A 14,089-nucleotide genomic window follows, 5' to 3' on the forward strand; every position below is an offset into this window, starting at 1 on the left:
GCAAGGTTGGAGAGAAAAACAAAAAACCCAACTGTATCCTACATGTCCATGATAGTCCATTTCTGAGGTGTGCCTTTTAAAATGTCCATGTTCTGAAATAGGAAAGCCAACAGGGTATTCACCGCAGGTCGCAAAATGGGCAGACTCGGTGGGCCCAAATGGGTCGTTCTTGCCGGCTGACAATGTATATGCTAAACAGGATAATGTAACAAGTTGTCTTTACTTCAGACTGCTTACCAAGAAATTGGTATATATGCGCTGCACCAGTACATCACTGACAATACAGAATTCCACTTGCACACATCTTACCTGATCTGACAGTGTTAATGGAGATGAATATCCAATCCTGCACCCGTATGTTAAACATGATATCTCTGCGGTCATCTCTAGCACATGTGCTAATGGTAAGTAGCCAATATAAGTATCCTTCGGGCTATAAGAAATAGCAAAATGTACGGTGTTAAATGCTTTTTGCGGTACATTATTTCTCAACACATTGCTGTACAAAAACAAAGTTGGACACAAGGGATGGTAAGTAAAGGAAAAAAAAAAAAAACCTGATGCCCCACCAGTGCCAGTATCTAGCACAATGCAGTCAGACATACACTTATTCCCTTCAGGACACACACGTCAAAAACATCCACAACGTGGTATAATAAATACAGGAGAGGTTCTCCAAAGCACTAAGGAAATGTTAATCTCATTTATTTATAGCCACACTTCTACACTTGATATCCAAGGATTATTCATAGCGCAAAACATTTGTGTAATGTATGATTAACCCCTTTAGCTTTCAAGACCTCAGAAACATGCCTTTGTATCGTACAAGTGTCCAATTAATAAGGACTGATGTTAAGCGAGTCTAGTTTATAAATAAACACAGGTCCAACAGCGCAATCTGGGCCGTCATCAGAAATTAAAACGTTAAAATAGACGCACCATTTACCTCAAAAGTACAATCTATATTAAACTGCTTTTATCATCACAATACATTTGTACAGCGACACATTGAGATGGAGCTAAATTATAGGATTTGACAGACTGGACCGTACTTTTACATACAAATGCAAAGTTTATCTTCTATGAAGATAATTAAAATATCAAAGCATGTCCCCACAAGCAGAATATTTTAGCAGAAACTGAAGGGTCCTTGCTGTGTTGGGGACACAGTCAGTGTTTTAAGTCCCAGTCCTCAAGAGCCACCAACAGGTCAGGTTTTCAGGATATCCCTGCATCAGCACTGGTGACTCAATTGAAGACTGATTGAGCCTCCTGTGCTCAAACAGGGATATCCTGAACAGGTCTGGTTTTCAGGATATACACATGGTATCAATGTGTTCAAGCAAATAAATACTATAAGCACAATTTTTATTCTACAAATGCCCTTCTAACATGTTTTTTCTACAAGTTTGCCACCAAACTCTAGCCCTGACTTTACGAAACTACATACAGTATGTACGTTTGACAAATGATTTCTCGATGTAAGGAACATTATAAAAAGAGCGTGTTGAACTATTTTAAAACTGCAGACTGATGCCAGACATTTTTATTTTAGAATAAACCAAATAAACAGATTGTCTAACAAACCTAGAACCTCAGCACCAGCACAGGCGGCTTTTCCTCATGATCACCCCCTCGTGTTTTCGTGGAATAACATTAAAATGAAAGAAAATAAAGGCAGACAACCGACCTGGGCAAATACCTGGAATAACATGCTTATTCTGCACATTACAACTTTTAATTGCATTTAGGATTCGTTCACATCTGCAAACAGACTCTCCTCAAGAGAGGAACATTAAAACAAAAAGTAAATAATAGATTATAATGTAGTATTACTTACCCAAGCCCGGGTATTCTTTCACACTGGCCTGCCATCCCGGCGATTAGGTTACTGTGGATCATCATTACTCCTTTAGGCGCGCCAGTGGAGCCACTTGTATACATCACAACTGCCAGGTCTGTAGGAAGAGGTCTGTTTGGAGGGTTGTTCACTGGAGGATCAAAAACAAACATCGCAATGAATCACAATGTGAGCCTCAGAGCAAACACTTCCAGAATCCACAGGTAGAATAACTTCACCTGGATTAGTATCAGTTATCTTCCAACATAAGGTAATTATGGCTCTATTAAAATCATCAAATCTCTAGCTTCGTGTACCAACCTTTCAATTATACTTAAACGCACACACAAAACCCACAACAAAAGTACCTACTTTAGGGAGATGCACTCAAGTGGCGTGATAATGGTTGAAATTAAACAAAAAAAAAAACAACACACAACAAAAACATCTTGGATGACACTTCATATAAACAGAATAGTTAAAACAATAAAACACACTCGCACACCTTTGTGCCGGTTAGTGAAAGGGTTAATTATTAAACCAGAGCAATAATCAACTGGTCGATTGATTAACAGGAACTTTTAGCATTAACTTGGTGTAGCAGAGTAAGGTGCCAACTAGTAGCTTCTCCTCTGTCGTAGACTTGGTAATATCAAATGTAAAACAGTCAGTGGGCTCATCTACATTGCAATCATTGTCAAGCAATCTGCCTGCTGGACCCCTAGTCTTTAGCAATCTAGCTTTAAGCAATATGTGTGACTGAGGAATTAGATCACCAAGTATTGAGGCACATAACCAGAGGAGAAGTGAGATCTCCTCTGTCTGCATCCTATACTAGAGCGTGGTTACTGAAATTTTGCTAGGAGAGCTTCCTGAGCTGTGCTTCTTAGTAAAGAGAGTCTTTCACTCGTTCCCCACAGACCCCTGTGAACCAGCCACTCAACCCGATGCGCGTTTCACACCCGCTTGAAGCTTTTTCAAGGGCAATCGTTGCATGTCCCGCCTCCCCAGTGTTTATAAAGCTTGCTGGTCACTTTGGTAACCAGCAAATCACCTCTAATGAAGTATTTTAATAGTATATTGGTGATTGTAAGTATTCATTTAACTGTAGCGGTAGGAGAAAAGCAGATACAACAGGAATCTTATAATACAACTATTTACAACTTTATTATTGACCGTCTCAGTGTATAAAACATTTATATACCGATACGTATATAGATGTAACCAAATAAAATGTTATAATTATTGTTTTTCTTTACATTATGAATCAGAATATTTAAAATGATGTTCTTATGGTTAATAAAAAGGTTCTCAAATAAAAGGGCTGAAGGTAAAGCCTTCATTTAAGCCCAATGGGCTCAGTGTTTTCAATGTATAAATCCTTTGTGCCCCTTTCTGTGAGTTTTTTGTTAAAGTCCCCCTGTGTTACAGTGTTAATGACATGCTCAATTACCATCAGCTTCAGGCAATTGGTGTTGCCATTCTGACGCTGGTTTACGTGGCAGGCTAATAGCATATCCAGTTAATTGTTTTACTGGGTTTGTGTGTTCCTGGACATCTCCGAAGCTCTCTGACGTTCCTAAATACCTCAGGTCACAACTACTCAGTATGAGGTATACAACTCCTGCATTTGCCCCATGGCAGTGGGGATACACACACACACACACACACACACACGTAAAATTTAGGTAAAGGAGCCCCTGCTCCGAAGAGCTTACAATCTAATTGGTTGATAGGAAGAACGTACAGACAGTAGGAGGGCGTTCTGGTAAGTGCGTCTGCAAGGGGCCAAGGTTTATGAATGAGGTTTAAATCATCAGCCATGGAGCTGCTCATATGCTTTAAGCAGGTTTGTTTTAAGGTGGGTCTTAAAGGTAGATAGAGAGGGTGCTAGTCAGATATTGAGGGGAAGGGCATTCCAGAGGTGTGAGGCAGTCAGTGAGAAGGGTTTAAGGTGGGAGAGGGCTTTAGATACAAATATAAGTGGTTTAATACGTAATAAGACTAATATGTATGTGTGAGTAGGGGTCAACCATAGTTAAATAAATATTTGGAATATTTGGTCTAGGGAGCCTCAGTAACTAGAGATGTGCATGTCTTAAACATAGCATAGACTCTCCAATCTGAATTCCACACATCATACTGAACTGAAACTGCACTAACTCAAGTATCTAAAGACCTTCATATTGCCAAAATTTCAAGACACTACTCCAATCTGATTCCTCTTCACCTCTCCTGTGTATTTAATATTGTTGATCACAATCTTCTCCTGCACAGGATCTCTTTTGGTTTTCCGCCTACCTCTCACCACTGTCTTTTACCAACACCTCTTCTACCTTCATGGATCTTGGTTGGTGTACCTCAAGGCTGTTCTAGGTCCCCTACTCTTCTCTAGATACGTTCTCACTGGGTGACCTCACGAACGCCTTTGGCATCAGCCATCATATCCAAGCTGAAAACTACACATGACAGTAGTCACAAGTCCCAGAGTGCCCATCAGTAATCTCTGCCTGGCAGACGGAGCACCACACAGTCCTAAAGCAGACACCATTATGCCCTTTTGTATTAGTCACCAACACTACTACTATCCACCCAGTCTCTTGTAAGTATGCTGCCTAGGGGTTACATTCAACGCCTCCCCTCAAAAAATTAAATAAAATGCCCTGTTCCTAAATCTTGCTTTTTCTGCTGCCACAACTTTGCAAAAATACACCCGTTCCATCTACTCCTCGACTGCTAAGACACTAATACATGCCCAAGCTCCCCCTCATATGGATTCCTGCAACATTCTTTTATCTGGCCTCCCTGTCTCACACCTTTGTACTTTACAATCTAGTCAATATGCAAGAATCATTTCCTGCTCTTCCAGACTTGTATCTGTTTCGGACCTCCTGAAATCCGTTGGCTATGTATAAACTACAAAATTCTCCTTCCCTCTGAGGCTCAACGCTCCTTTGCACCTCCATGTATCTCAACCCTTGCTTGCCTCTTCCGCTCAACCCAAATCTCATCTCTGCACCTTTTAGCTCTACAGCCCTCACATCTTAAGTCTCATTCATCTCTACCTATCCAACTCTTCCACTCAGTATTAGTTGAGCATCTGCTCTTGCCCTTTTTAAAGCCCAACTGCAAATGTACCGCTTAAAATATGCATCTCACCAAATTATCTACGACTTCATTACTGATTCCAGATGTATTTTACCACCCTGATCTGCACAAGTCTCCCAACAAACCACTTCAACGGTAAGTTCCTATGGTCAGAGTCTCCCTGTGACGATGGATCATTGCCATCTTGAATTGTGCAACCAAACTTACGATTTTCTGGTTTGGCGCCCAACTCTTCAACGGTTTCCATGTGATGAAGCTCCACGTCTGCAGGATATTCCGACTTGTCTATGCTTTTCTTACCCACATAAATGATGTGTTTAATGTAGGTGATTTGAGACAGAACACACTGTGAATGCAAAAGTAGAACATTGTAATGTATTATATGGCAGTCCAAATGGCAGACGCAACGGAACAACATTTATAGCGAAAGCATTTACACAATTGGTACAAATCCAACATCATATGTAGGTTCTGCACATACCTTCAGCTTTGTTTCTAAAAGCTCAGCACTGGTGATGAGATGTGTGGCTCCAGATTCATTCAGACCATATGTGACGGCCTCCTCCCCAAGCGTGGCATACAATGTGACCACTGGATGAAGAAAAACCCAGCAAAGATGAATAACTAAATCTAAACTTGGTACATAAAGAACATACGTAGGATATATAGGGGATTAGCAGTCAGTCAAGTACAAAGAGTATAATAGTTTGTGCATTTTTGCATTTGTTTTAATATAAACAGGTCAAACTCCCTTGTAAGCATCATAGTAAAGTAGAAATTAATGCAGTGTTGCATTTCTGGGAAACATGGCCAATACCTCAAATAAGTAATGTTTGTTAATTTAACAAGTTACGGGATGGATCAGGTAAGTTAGCATTTTCCAAGTGCAACGGGTTATAAAACCCAACATTCGACATTTAATTCTCAGAAAATGTCATCAAATTGCCATTAAGTGACCAATGTGGCACTTATTTTCAATCCTTTCTTTTGGTATAAACTGGCAGCGATGTGATCCGGCTCAAAGCAAAATAACATTTGTGTTAGCTGGTACAGAATTTCGAAGTGATACCAAAAATAAAGGAATGAAGAGCCGAGAGCCAAATTCCTCTCCTTTCATTTAACAAGGAAGAACCCTCCGACATTTCCTCTACAGCAGTGGGTCCCAAATCCATTCCTCAAGGAACATGAACAGTGCAGGTGGGCTATCCTGTCATTGGTCCACCGGTGCTAATAATTTTTGACTGAACCACTTGTGCTCAAGCAGGGGTATACTTAAAACCGGCACAGTTAGTGTTCCTTGAGGACTGGATTTGGGAACCACTGCTCTACAACAGAAGAGAAGTGCCATAAACTAAAGATTGTCTCCTCAAGCAATGTTATTCCATGTATGAAAACACTGGTGCACAAAATCTTTAGTGAACTTATGCAATTTATTGATGGGAGAGTCTACAATTGTCAGTGCATCCTGACGTGCTGTATGGCGGGTGTGGGTGTTCTTCTGCTGTTTAACGCACAGCATAGAACGGAAAAGCTCCAATACATTTCCTGAGGAAGAGTCAATACCGATTGAAACCAGTTTCCATCTGCAGGTGCTGGGTCTGCATTGGTTTACATACCATACAAGTTGGTTTCTTGTAGACCCTATAGACTCATTGGACTTGATAATAGGAATGGACTTCATTTGATTGTTATTTGCATATTATGTTATATTTAATCACTTTAATTTTCATTGGTATACACATCACGTGTGTAATATATGTAGTCAGTTGTTACATTAAGGTAAGATCTGTATGAAACTAAGCATAGTTGCAGCAGGACAAAAAAAAACAAAGGATCTTCCAGGGTAACTCCCATAAAAAAATAGAATTTATTAAGCTTACATGGGCAGCTTACAGGTTTAAAAAAAACAAACAAAAAAACACCTACGCGTTTTGCGCCCCTGCGCTTTATCGCTCCGTGATAAAGTGCAGCGGCACGAAACGCGTAGTTGTTTACTTGTAAGCTGTCCATGTGAACTTAATAAATTCTATTTATGGGAGTTACCCTGGATGGTCCTTTGTTTTTTGTCCTCCTGCAACTGCTTCCTTTCATACAGATCTTTACTGGATACCATTTTTCAACAGATTTGCACGCCTTAAGGATTAGCCATAATCAGAGGGCCCCAAAAATGGTAACATGCAGTAGCCTTTATGATTGTTACCCTCCTTCATACATTACTCCTACATATATGCTGATGGGAGTTTAATATTGCACCACATGCTGTGGTGGGTACCACTAGGCGTACAATTCTCCCAAGCATATTATTGCATTGGAGATGTGATTTACTGAAGGCATTCCCGACACTACTTGTTTCTAGACTTGGAAGGACTTTCTTGAGTTCATATTGTGACCGAGCACCGTATCGCCCCTGGATTGGACTTGTTACATTAACACTTATTAGTTTCACACTTAAGTGACATACACTTATTCCCTTCAGGAAACACACCACGTATCACATCAAAAACATCCACAACGTGGTATAATAAATACAGGAGAGGTTCTCCAAAGCACTAAGGAAATGTTAATCTCATTTATTTATAGCCTCACTTCTACACTTGATATCCAAGGATTATTCAACGCTCAAAACATTTGTATAATGTATGATCAACCCCTTTAGCCTTCAAGACCTCAGAAACATGCCTTTGTATCGTACAAGTGTCCAATTAATAAGGACCGATGTTAAGCGAGTCTAGTTTATACATAAACACGGGCCTCACATGGCAATCTGGGCTGTCATCAGAAATTAAAGCGTTAAAATAGACGCACCATTTACCTCAAAAGTACCATCTATATCCAACTGCTGTTGTCACCACAATACATTTGTACAGCGACACATTGAGATTATAGGATTTGACAGACTGGACCTTACTTTTACATACGAATGCAAAGTTTATCTTTTATGAAGATAATTAAAATATCAAAGCAAATCCTCAAATGCAGAAGATTTTAGCAGAAACTGAAGGGTCCTCGCTGTGTTGGGGACACAGTCAGTATTATAAGAGGGCACGTTTCAGTTTTGGAGCAGAGACCGTTGCAGTAGCAAACATCGGTACTGTACACAGTCAAGAAAAATCTCTCCATTACCTCTGTTTGGGCTAGTGACCAACAATATCTCTAGAGCAGGGGTGGGCAATCCCAGTCCTCAAGAGCCACCAACAGGTCAGGTTTTCAGCATATCCCTGCATCAGCACCAGTGACTCAATTGAAGACTGATTGAGCCTCCTGTGCTCAAACAGGGATATCCTGAACAGGTCAGGTTTTCAGGATCTCTGTTCCAGCACAGGAGGCTCAGTCTTCAATTGAGTCACTGGTGCTGATGCAGGGATAGCCGGAAAACCTGACCTGTTGGTGGCCCTTGAAGACTGAAATTGCCCTCCCCTGCTTTAGAGCAATGAGCAATAATAAATTAACTGTACGTATCAATACTAAACAAAAAAAACCTTTAAGGACCAATAAAAAAAAACAAAAACATATTGCACTTACGTGGAAAGTTGTATTTAAAACAGGCTTGTGCTGCAATCATCCACTCTGCCCTGGTCTCGCAGAAAACAGCAACGGTGTCCTTTGGTTTCAGTGCCAGGGCTGCCAGGCCACTCCCCAAATGATGGACTTTCATATTAACCTCTTCATAGCTCAGCCATTTATATTCCCCCAGGATTAACTGCAATAGAAGTGTTACAAAATGATTCACCTGGCACTTTCTTAAAATAAAAAATGTAATATATACTTTTCATCTAAAAGGGTACGATTGATATTTCATTTTAAGTACTTGAAAAGGATACCATTTAGTCACTCGCAATGTATCCCAACATTTGTGGATGGTGAAAGTGGTTGTGTCACCGATAATAGCTAGGGTGTCATCAAGTAGCTTGCTTAGTGACTCCTGCATGCTTAGGTGCTTGTTAATGAAGTTGTAGATGGGAGATGGAACACTATCCCAGGGGTGGCCAACACCAGTCCTCAAGGGCCACCAACAGACCACGTACCGTATGACCAGGTGACACCATTGAGCCCGTTGGTGGCCCTTGGGGACTGGAGTTGGACGCCCCTGCTCTATTCATTTGAGACTGTAAGTGGTGAGACAGCCCATCGGCTGTGATCACACAGCTCTCCTTGGATATTTCTGTCCAACTACGTCTAATATTAGTTTGCATGGATATTATTTTCTTACAAACCAATTGGAAATAAACCCTATACATATGAAATCTGCAATATATTTACAGGATGTTTTTACCACAGCACCCAACATATCACTTTTAGTACAGAAAAAGAATTACAGCGAATGAAAATGCAGCCGCGAGTCTATTAAACGTTATTAAATATGAAGCGCACTATTAAAATGCTTTAATTAATGCACCAGTAACTTGAGGGACATTAGCATATTGCAGGATTCATATTCCTGATTGTTAATGGGTTTCATCTAGACACAAATGAAGACCTGATTAATTGATGTAAACGTTATTAGCTCACTTTGCAACCAAGCGTCGGTAACGCAAGAGAATCAAGAACGCCACCAACAATTAGGCAATATATTTATATAGCTGTGATCGCTTATGTTTGTTTATTTTAAGCCACTGAAAAACATTACACCAAGAAATGAGAACCTGCATGTAGGCAAAAAGTGAAAATACCCTCATTCAAGCTGCAAAGGAAGAAATAAAAACACAATTTACCTTTTTAAACACTTTCCCGTTTGGCTGCTTTTCGTTCTCCTCATTCAGAAGTTCCCTCGTACCGAGGCAGTCTCTATTCCCAAACTTTGACACGGCATGTTGAAATAATTTGTCGAGTGTATCGGCTCCTGAACTGTCTATGGTGGCTAGCGAATCGAAGTGGCTAACAGCCCGATAAGGGCTTCCAGGCTTGTCTGACACCGGTTTTGCCTTTATTTGCTTTGCCATTGCTTTTTTCTTCTTTGCATTGGTAAGAAAATACCATGGTATAAATGTAAGGCTACTGTACACAAACATTAACAAATAAACAGGCAGCAAAACAAGGGTGCATACTTCTGTATTAAGCTTCATGGTGGGGGCGTTAAAATCACAAATAAAAATACAGGATCTGCGTTTGCTTCCACTGAATATTCTTTGGGCTCGTAAGGCCTTGGATACCTCAGTAAGGCAACAGTGTAAAGCAGTGGATGTAGAAGTTTAACCAAGGCAGCAGCGGAAATACAAGTTTGGGTTCTCTCTCTCTATTAACTTTACAACTACCACTTGTAAATCTTTGGAAGCCAAGAACCGTGAGCATCTGTGCAGCCAGCCAGAAAGCAGAAGAGAAGAAAGGGAAGAGGTTAGTAAAAAACGTCTGTACCCATTACAAACTATTAAGAAAAGTAGTGTGGGATGCCAACATAACCAGGCTGGACTTTTACACAGTGAGCAGCAGTTTCTCCTTCCTTTGCAAATGTTTACGCTCCTTGGTGCTTTGCCATTTCAGGGCGTTGGATATACTGTAGCATAAGCCCCATGCAAAGGGGAAAAACTAGTTTAAATCAACAAGCTTGTGGGGGGATAAACACTGCCAAAGGTTAAATCGTTTGCAAGTTAAATATTTGTACGAAACATGAAATGGGATGGAAGTTTTTAACAATCTTTTAACCTATTCTGTGTTTGCAGAGTGCAATGCGTTTCAGGATTCTTAAACACAAAAAAAAACAAAAAAACAAAAAATATCACAATTACTGGTCGTTAATGGAATTAATTTAGTCAGTCGCTTAGTATTTTGGTATAAAACACTCGAGAAGATATGCTTGCATGCGCTGTGCCTCATTTTTTTCTGAGTGGTAAGAAGTGTTAATGGAAGGTCCTGAGAGAAAGCATGGCCAGTGTTCCCAAAAAGCCTCACATTCTATTTAGAATAAATATGTTCCTTCCGCTTCAAGTAAACAATGTATTTCTCAGATTCTGAACATGCAGATGTTTAGGTATGATGCCAACACGTGTCCGTGTCGTGCATCTTTGCAGTATCAAACCTCAGCAATGCTCTATATATTTTACCGCCTGTACTGGAAGTGCAATCCCAATTATCAACACTTACTGAAAAACTGCAATAAAAATTTGTTAGCACTCTGCAATCTAAAAGTTTCCATGTTTTAATGGCTGTAATAGTCATTAAAGATGTGTTCGGTATTTGTGAATTAATTTATAAAATGCAAGGCAGAATTATTCAAAGACAAATGATCGCAATGTAATGCTATTGGTATTGGTCTATAAATGGGTTGTATCCATCTAAAGAAACAGACCTAAAAGATTCAATAGCCACTAAAGAGGCCAAATACTATTTCACATCAGTAATCTAATAAAATTATCAGAAATTTAAAAAAAAAGTAAACGTAATGAGTTTATTATTATTGTGGAAATGCCCAATTAAATCACTGATCTGAATGATCCTTTTTGCAGTTTCAAGAGATATATTTAAGAGACCTGAAAGCCACATTAGAAACTATTGCAAGTACTAAGCAACGCACAATCTAGGCTCCTTTCTCCAGGAGTGTGCATGTAACAGCACTCATAGGATTTATTACAGGTGAATAGAAAGGGGTTTTAAACGTAAAGTGTACACAGCAACATATTAATTTAAAATGTGTTTGCAAAAATGAAGTCTTGGCACAGCGTACTGGACATGATGTTCTGCCTTTATTGTCAAAGAATGTTAGTAAGACCTAAAGACAGAACTTTGTGTTCATATCAACAAAAAGTATATCAAAAGGAAGGAGCAACTTGAACTGTGATTCTCAACTATAACAGAGCCAAATTCTCTGGTAAAGGTTACTTTTTAATAAATTCAGCTGATAGTGCGTTTTAAAATTAGGTTTTTGTCCAACCTTATTTAGTGGGCAGCTTACATTCATGCAAGGAACTCTTCATTTAAGATCTAATTTTTAGCACAGGAGTTTTTAACGTTTATCAAAGTTCCATGCATGTTTTCTTAAAATACAACCACACCAGACTTATGTATTGTTTATATTTACGTACTTTACATCTGGTTATGATGGGCATCCCATTACACACAATTCCTAAAAGGGTTAGGATATTTTTTATTTTGCAATAGGCAAATACTGTGTCCCAAAGGCCGCCGTGCATTTTAAACATTCAACACAAAACAGCTTGACAAATGAAACACACAAAACATATGATGCTGCAAAACATAACCATGTAACCTAGAAGTGTGATCAAGTGGAATGTGATGGGTTAATATAGCGTAGTAACAGAAATCGCCCCCCCTTTGCCTTGTTTGGATGCGAGCGCTGTATATGTAAATAACAAACATGCTCCCCCCACGTCTATTTAAGCAGTGTTAAACTTGGCACACAACTAGTATACAATGCAAATTAATTGTGACAGCAGTCAAGCAAGCAAGCTGCAATGCAGAGTCATATGTTTTTTAAAGGGGCAATCTCACCGAGGACTCAAATGTACCATGTTGCTTTTTCCTTTATCAAAATCTGACAGATATTTTTCCAAATACAGGCATACCCCGCATTAACGTAAAGCGAAAATGTACTTAAAGTGAAGCACTACCTTTTTCCTTTTTTCCACGTCTCGATGCATGTACTGTACTGCAATCGTCATACGTGCATAACTGATGTAAATAACACATGTGTAACAGGCTCTATAGTCTCCCCGCTTGCGCACAGCTAGGGAGCCGGTATTGCTGTTAAGGATGCACTGACAGGCGCATGCGTGAGCTGCCATTTGCCTATTGCGCGATATGTACTTACTCGCGAGTGTACTTAAAGTGAGTGTCCTTAAACCGGGGTATGCCTGTATATTTTTAAGAGTTTGTAAACATAGTGAGCTAAGACTTGAGGGGTTTGAGCTCCTGTGACTGCGCCCTTATGTTTATTGGCTCTATTATAGAGAGAGTAGGGTGAGGTAGTTATTAAAATGCACAAACTTTTAAATAGAAGTTTGTGAAAAAGTGGCCCGATTGGCACTACAGTATTATAGTTTAATAAATATACCCGAGGGTGGGCCATGGGTTAAAAAAAACAAACCCCTTGATTGATCTATGCTTCATTTAGAGGTAACACCCAAGAAAATATTTTGGTAATTATCTTAGCAAAAAAAAAGTTAAAAACTTTCTTTCGGCATGGTAACATTTGTTTAAAGAAGCAAATAAGTGTTACATTCTTTACACAAGGTTGTTTTTTTTTTTGGTCCGGCTATGTGGGATTGCACCTTTAAATAGGCTCGTGTAAATTCAATTTAATTTTTACAAGCTTAATTCCATGTGTGAAAAGACATGCAAGTCTCCTGGCAAAGATCAGCAACTTCTAAAGCTGGAATGCAAGAATGGCAAACAAGAAAAACATGCTTTATGACAAACTAGAAGAACTTGGAGCTTTTTTCTTTTATAGGCAATAGTATTTTTAAATCCTACACAAAACAAGAATATGAAACTTTCCAACATGCTACTACCCAAAAACACATGCTCATCTATTTGGTGTCCAAATGGCTTAGGCCGCGCATATAGTGCTCGCGACGGAAAACGTCACCCGTTGCCGCTAGCGAAAGTTGTAATTCGCTTTCTGGCGACGTCGTGGGCGACCAGGTCTTTGATTGGTTAAGAGGCTGTAACATGTGGCGACAGCCTCTGAAAAATCAAAATTTGACCGGCTTCAGAAATTCGCGCCGCCAGCGTTGCTCCCGTTGCGTCGCCGGCACTATAAGCGCAGCCTTAGACGTAGTGTTTTTGTAAATGAGTAATCACGTGGCAAAAACAGCACACAGACAAGATTTGTTAAAACATACTTACAGAGCTTCTTTTGAATGTTTTCTTCACACTAATGGAAGCTGTGGGAAAAGAAGAAAGCAGTATACATTTATAGGTGGAAAAATGGAACATTTTCTAGGGAAACAATGCATGTGCTGCGACAGTATACAGTCTGACAAATAATCAAACGTTAGTTAACTGAACCACATCAATATCATATTCTCATTGCAAAGTTGAGCATCTCCAGGGTGAAATGTGTTAATAAACGGCATTAATATTTTGTCTTCTGTACAGAAAAGCTAACATTTGGATACCAATCTATACCATGTGCCGACACGTCTATTTTGTAACCATTTTACTCATCAGTCTTAGCCATAGCATTTA

General features: G+C 39.6%; 1 protein-coding gene across 6 annotated transcripts in view; it reads right to left on the reverse strand.

The window, feature by feature from the left end:
• The window catches only part of ACSL4 (acyl-CoA synthetase long chain family member 4), a 29,558-nt gene that overhangs the window by 11,163 nt on the left and 4,306 nt on the right, over positions 1-14,089 (reverse strand). Inside the window, exons 2-8 of one of the 6 annotated variants that reach the window (XM_075573457.1) lie at positions 13,748-13,785; positions 9,661-9,900; positions 8,471-8,648; positions 5,430-5,539; positions 5,156-5,294; positions 1,841-1,991; positions 310-433 (exon numbers count right to left, since the gene is read on the reverse strand). In XM_075573457.1, the coding sequence (XP_075429572.1) occupies positions 310-433; positions 1,841-1,991; positions 5,156-5,294; positions 5,430-5,539; positions 8,471-8,648; positions 9,661-9,888 (930 nt within the window). In that variant the 5' untranslated portion in view covers positions 9,889-9,900; positions 13,748-13,785. Of the gene's footprint in view, positions 1-309; positions 434-1,840; positions 1,992-5,155; positions 5,295-5,429; positions 5,540-8,470; positions 8,649-9,660; positions 10,238-11,964; positions 11,981-13,743; positions 13,786-14,089 lie in introns of those variants that run through there. The other 5 variants (XM_075573458.1, XM_075573454.1, XM_075573459.1 and 2 more) reach the window with 5 other exon arrangements.

Source organism: Ascaphus truei, chromosome 16, assembly GCF_040206685.1.
Source record: "Ascaphus truei isolate aAscTru1 chromosome 16, aAscTru1.hap1, whole genome shotgun sequence".
In the NCBI taxonomy this organism is placed as follows: Eukaryota; Metazoa; Chordata; class Amphibia; order Anura; family Ascaphidae; genus Ascaphus; species Ascaphus truei.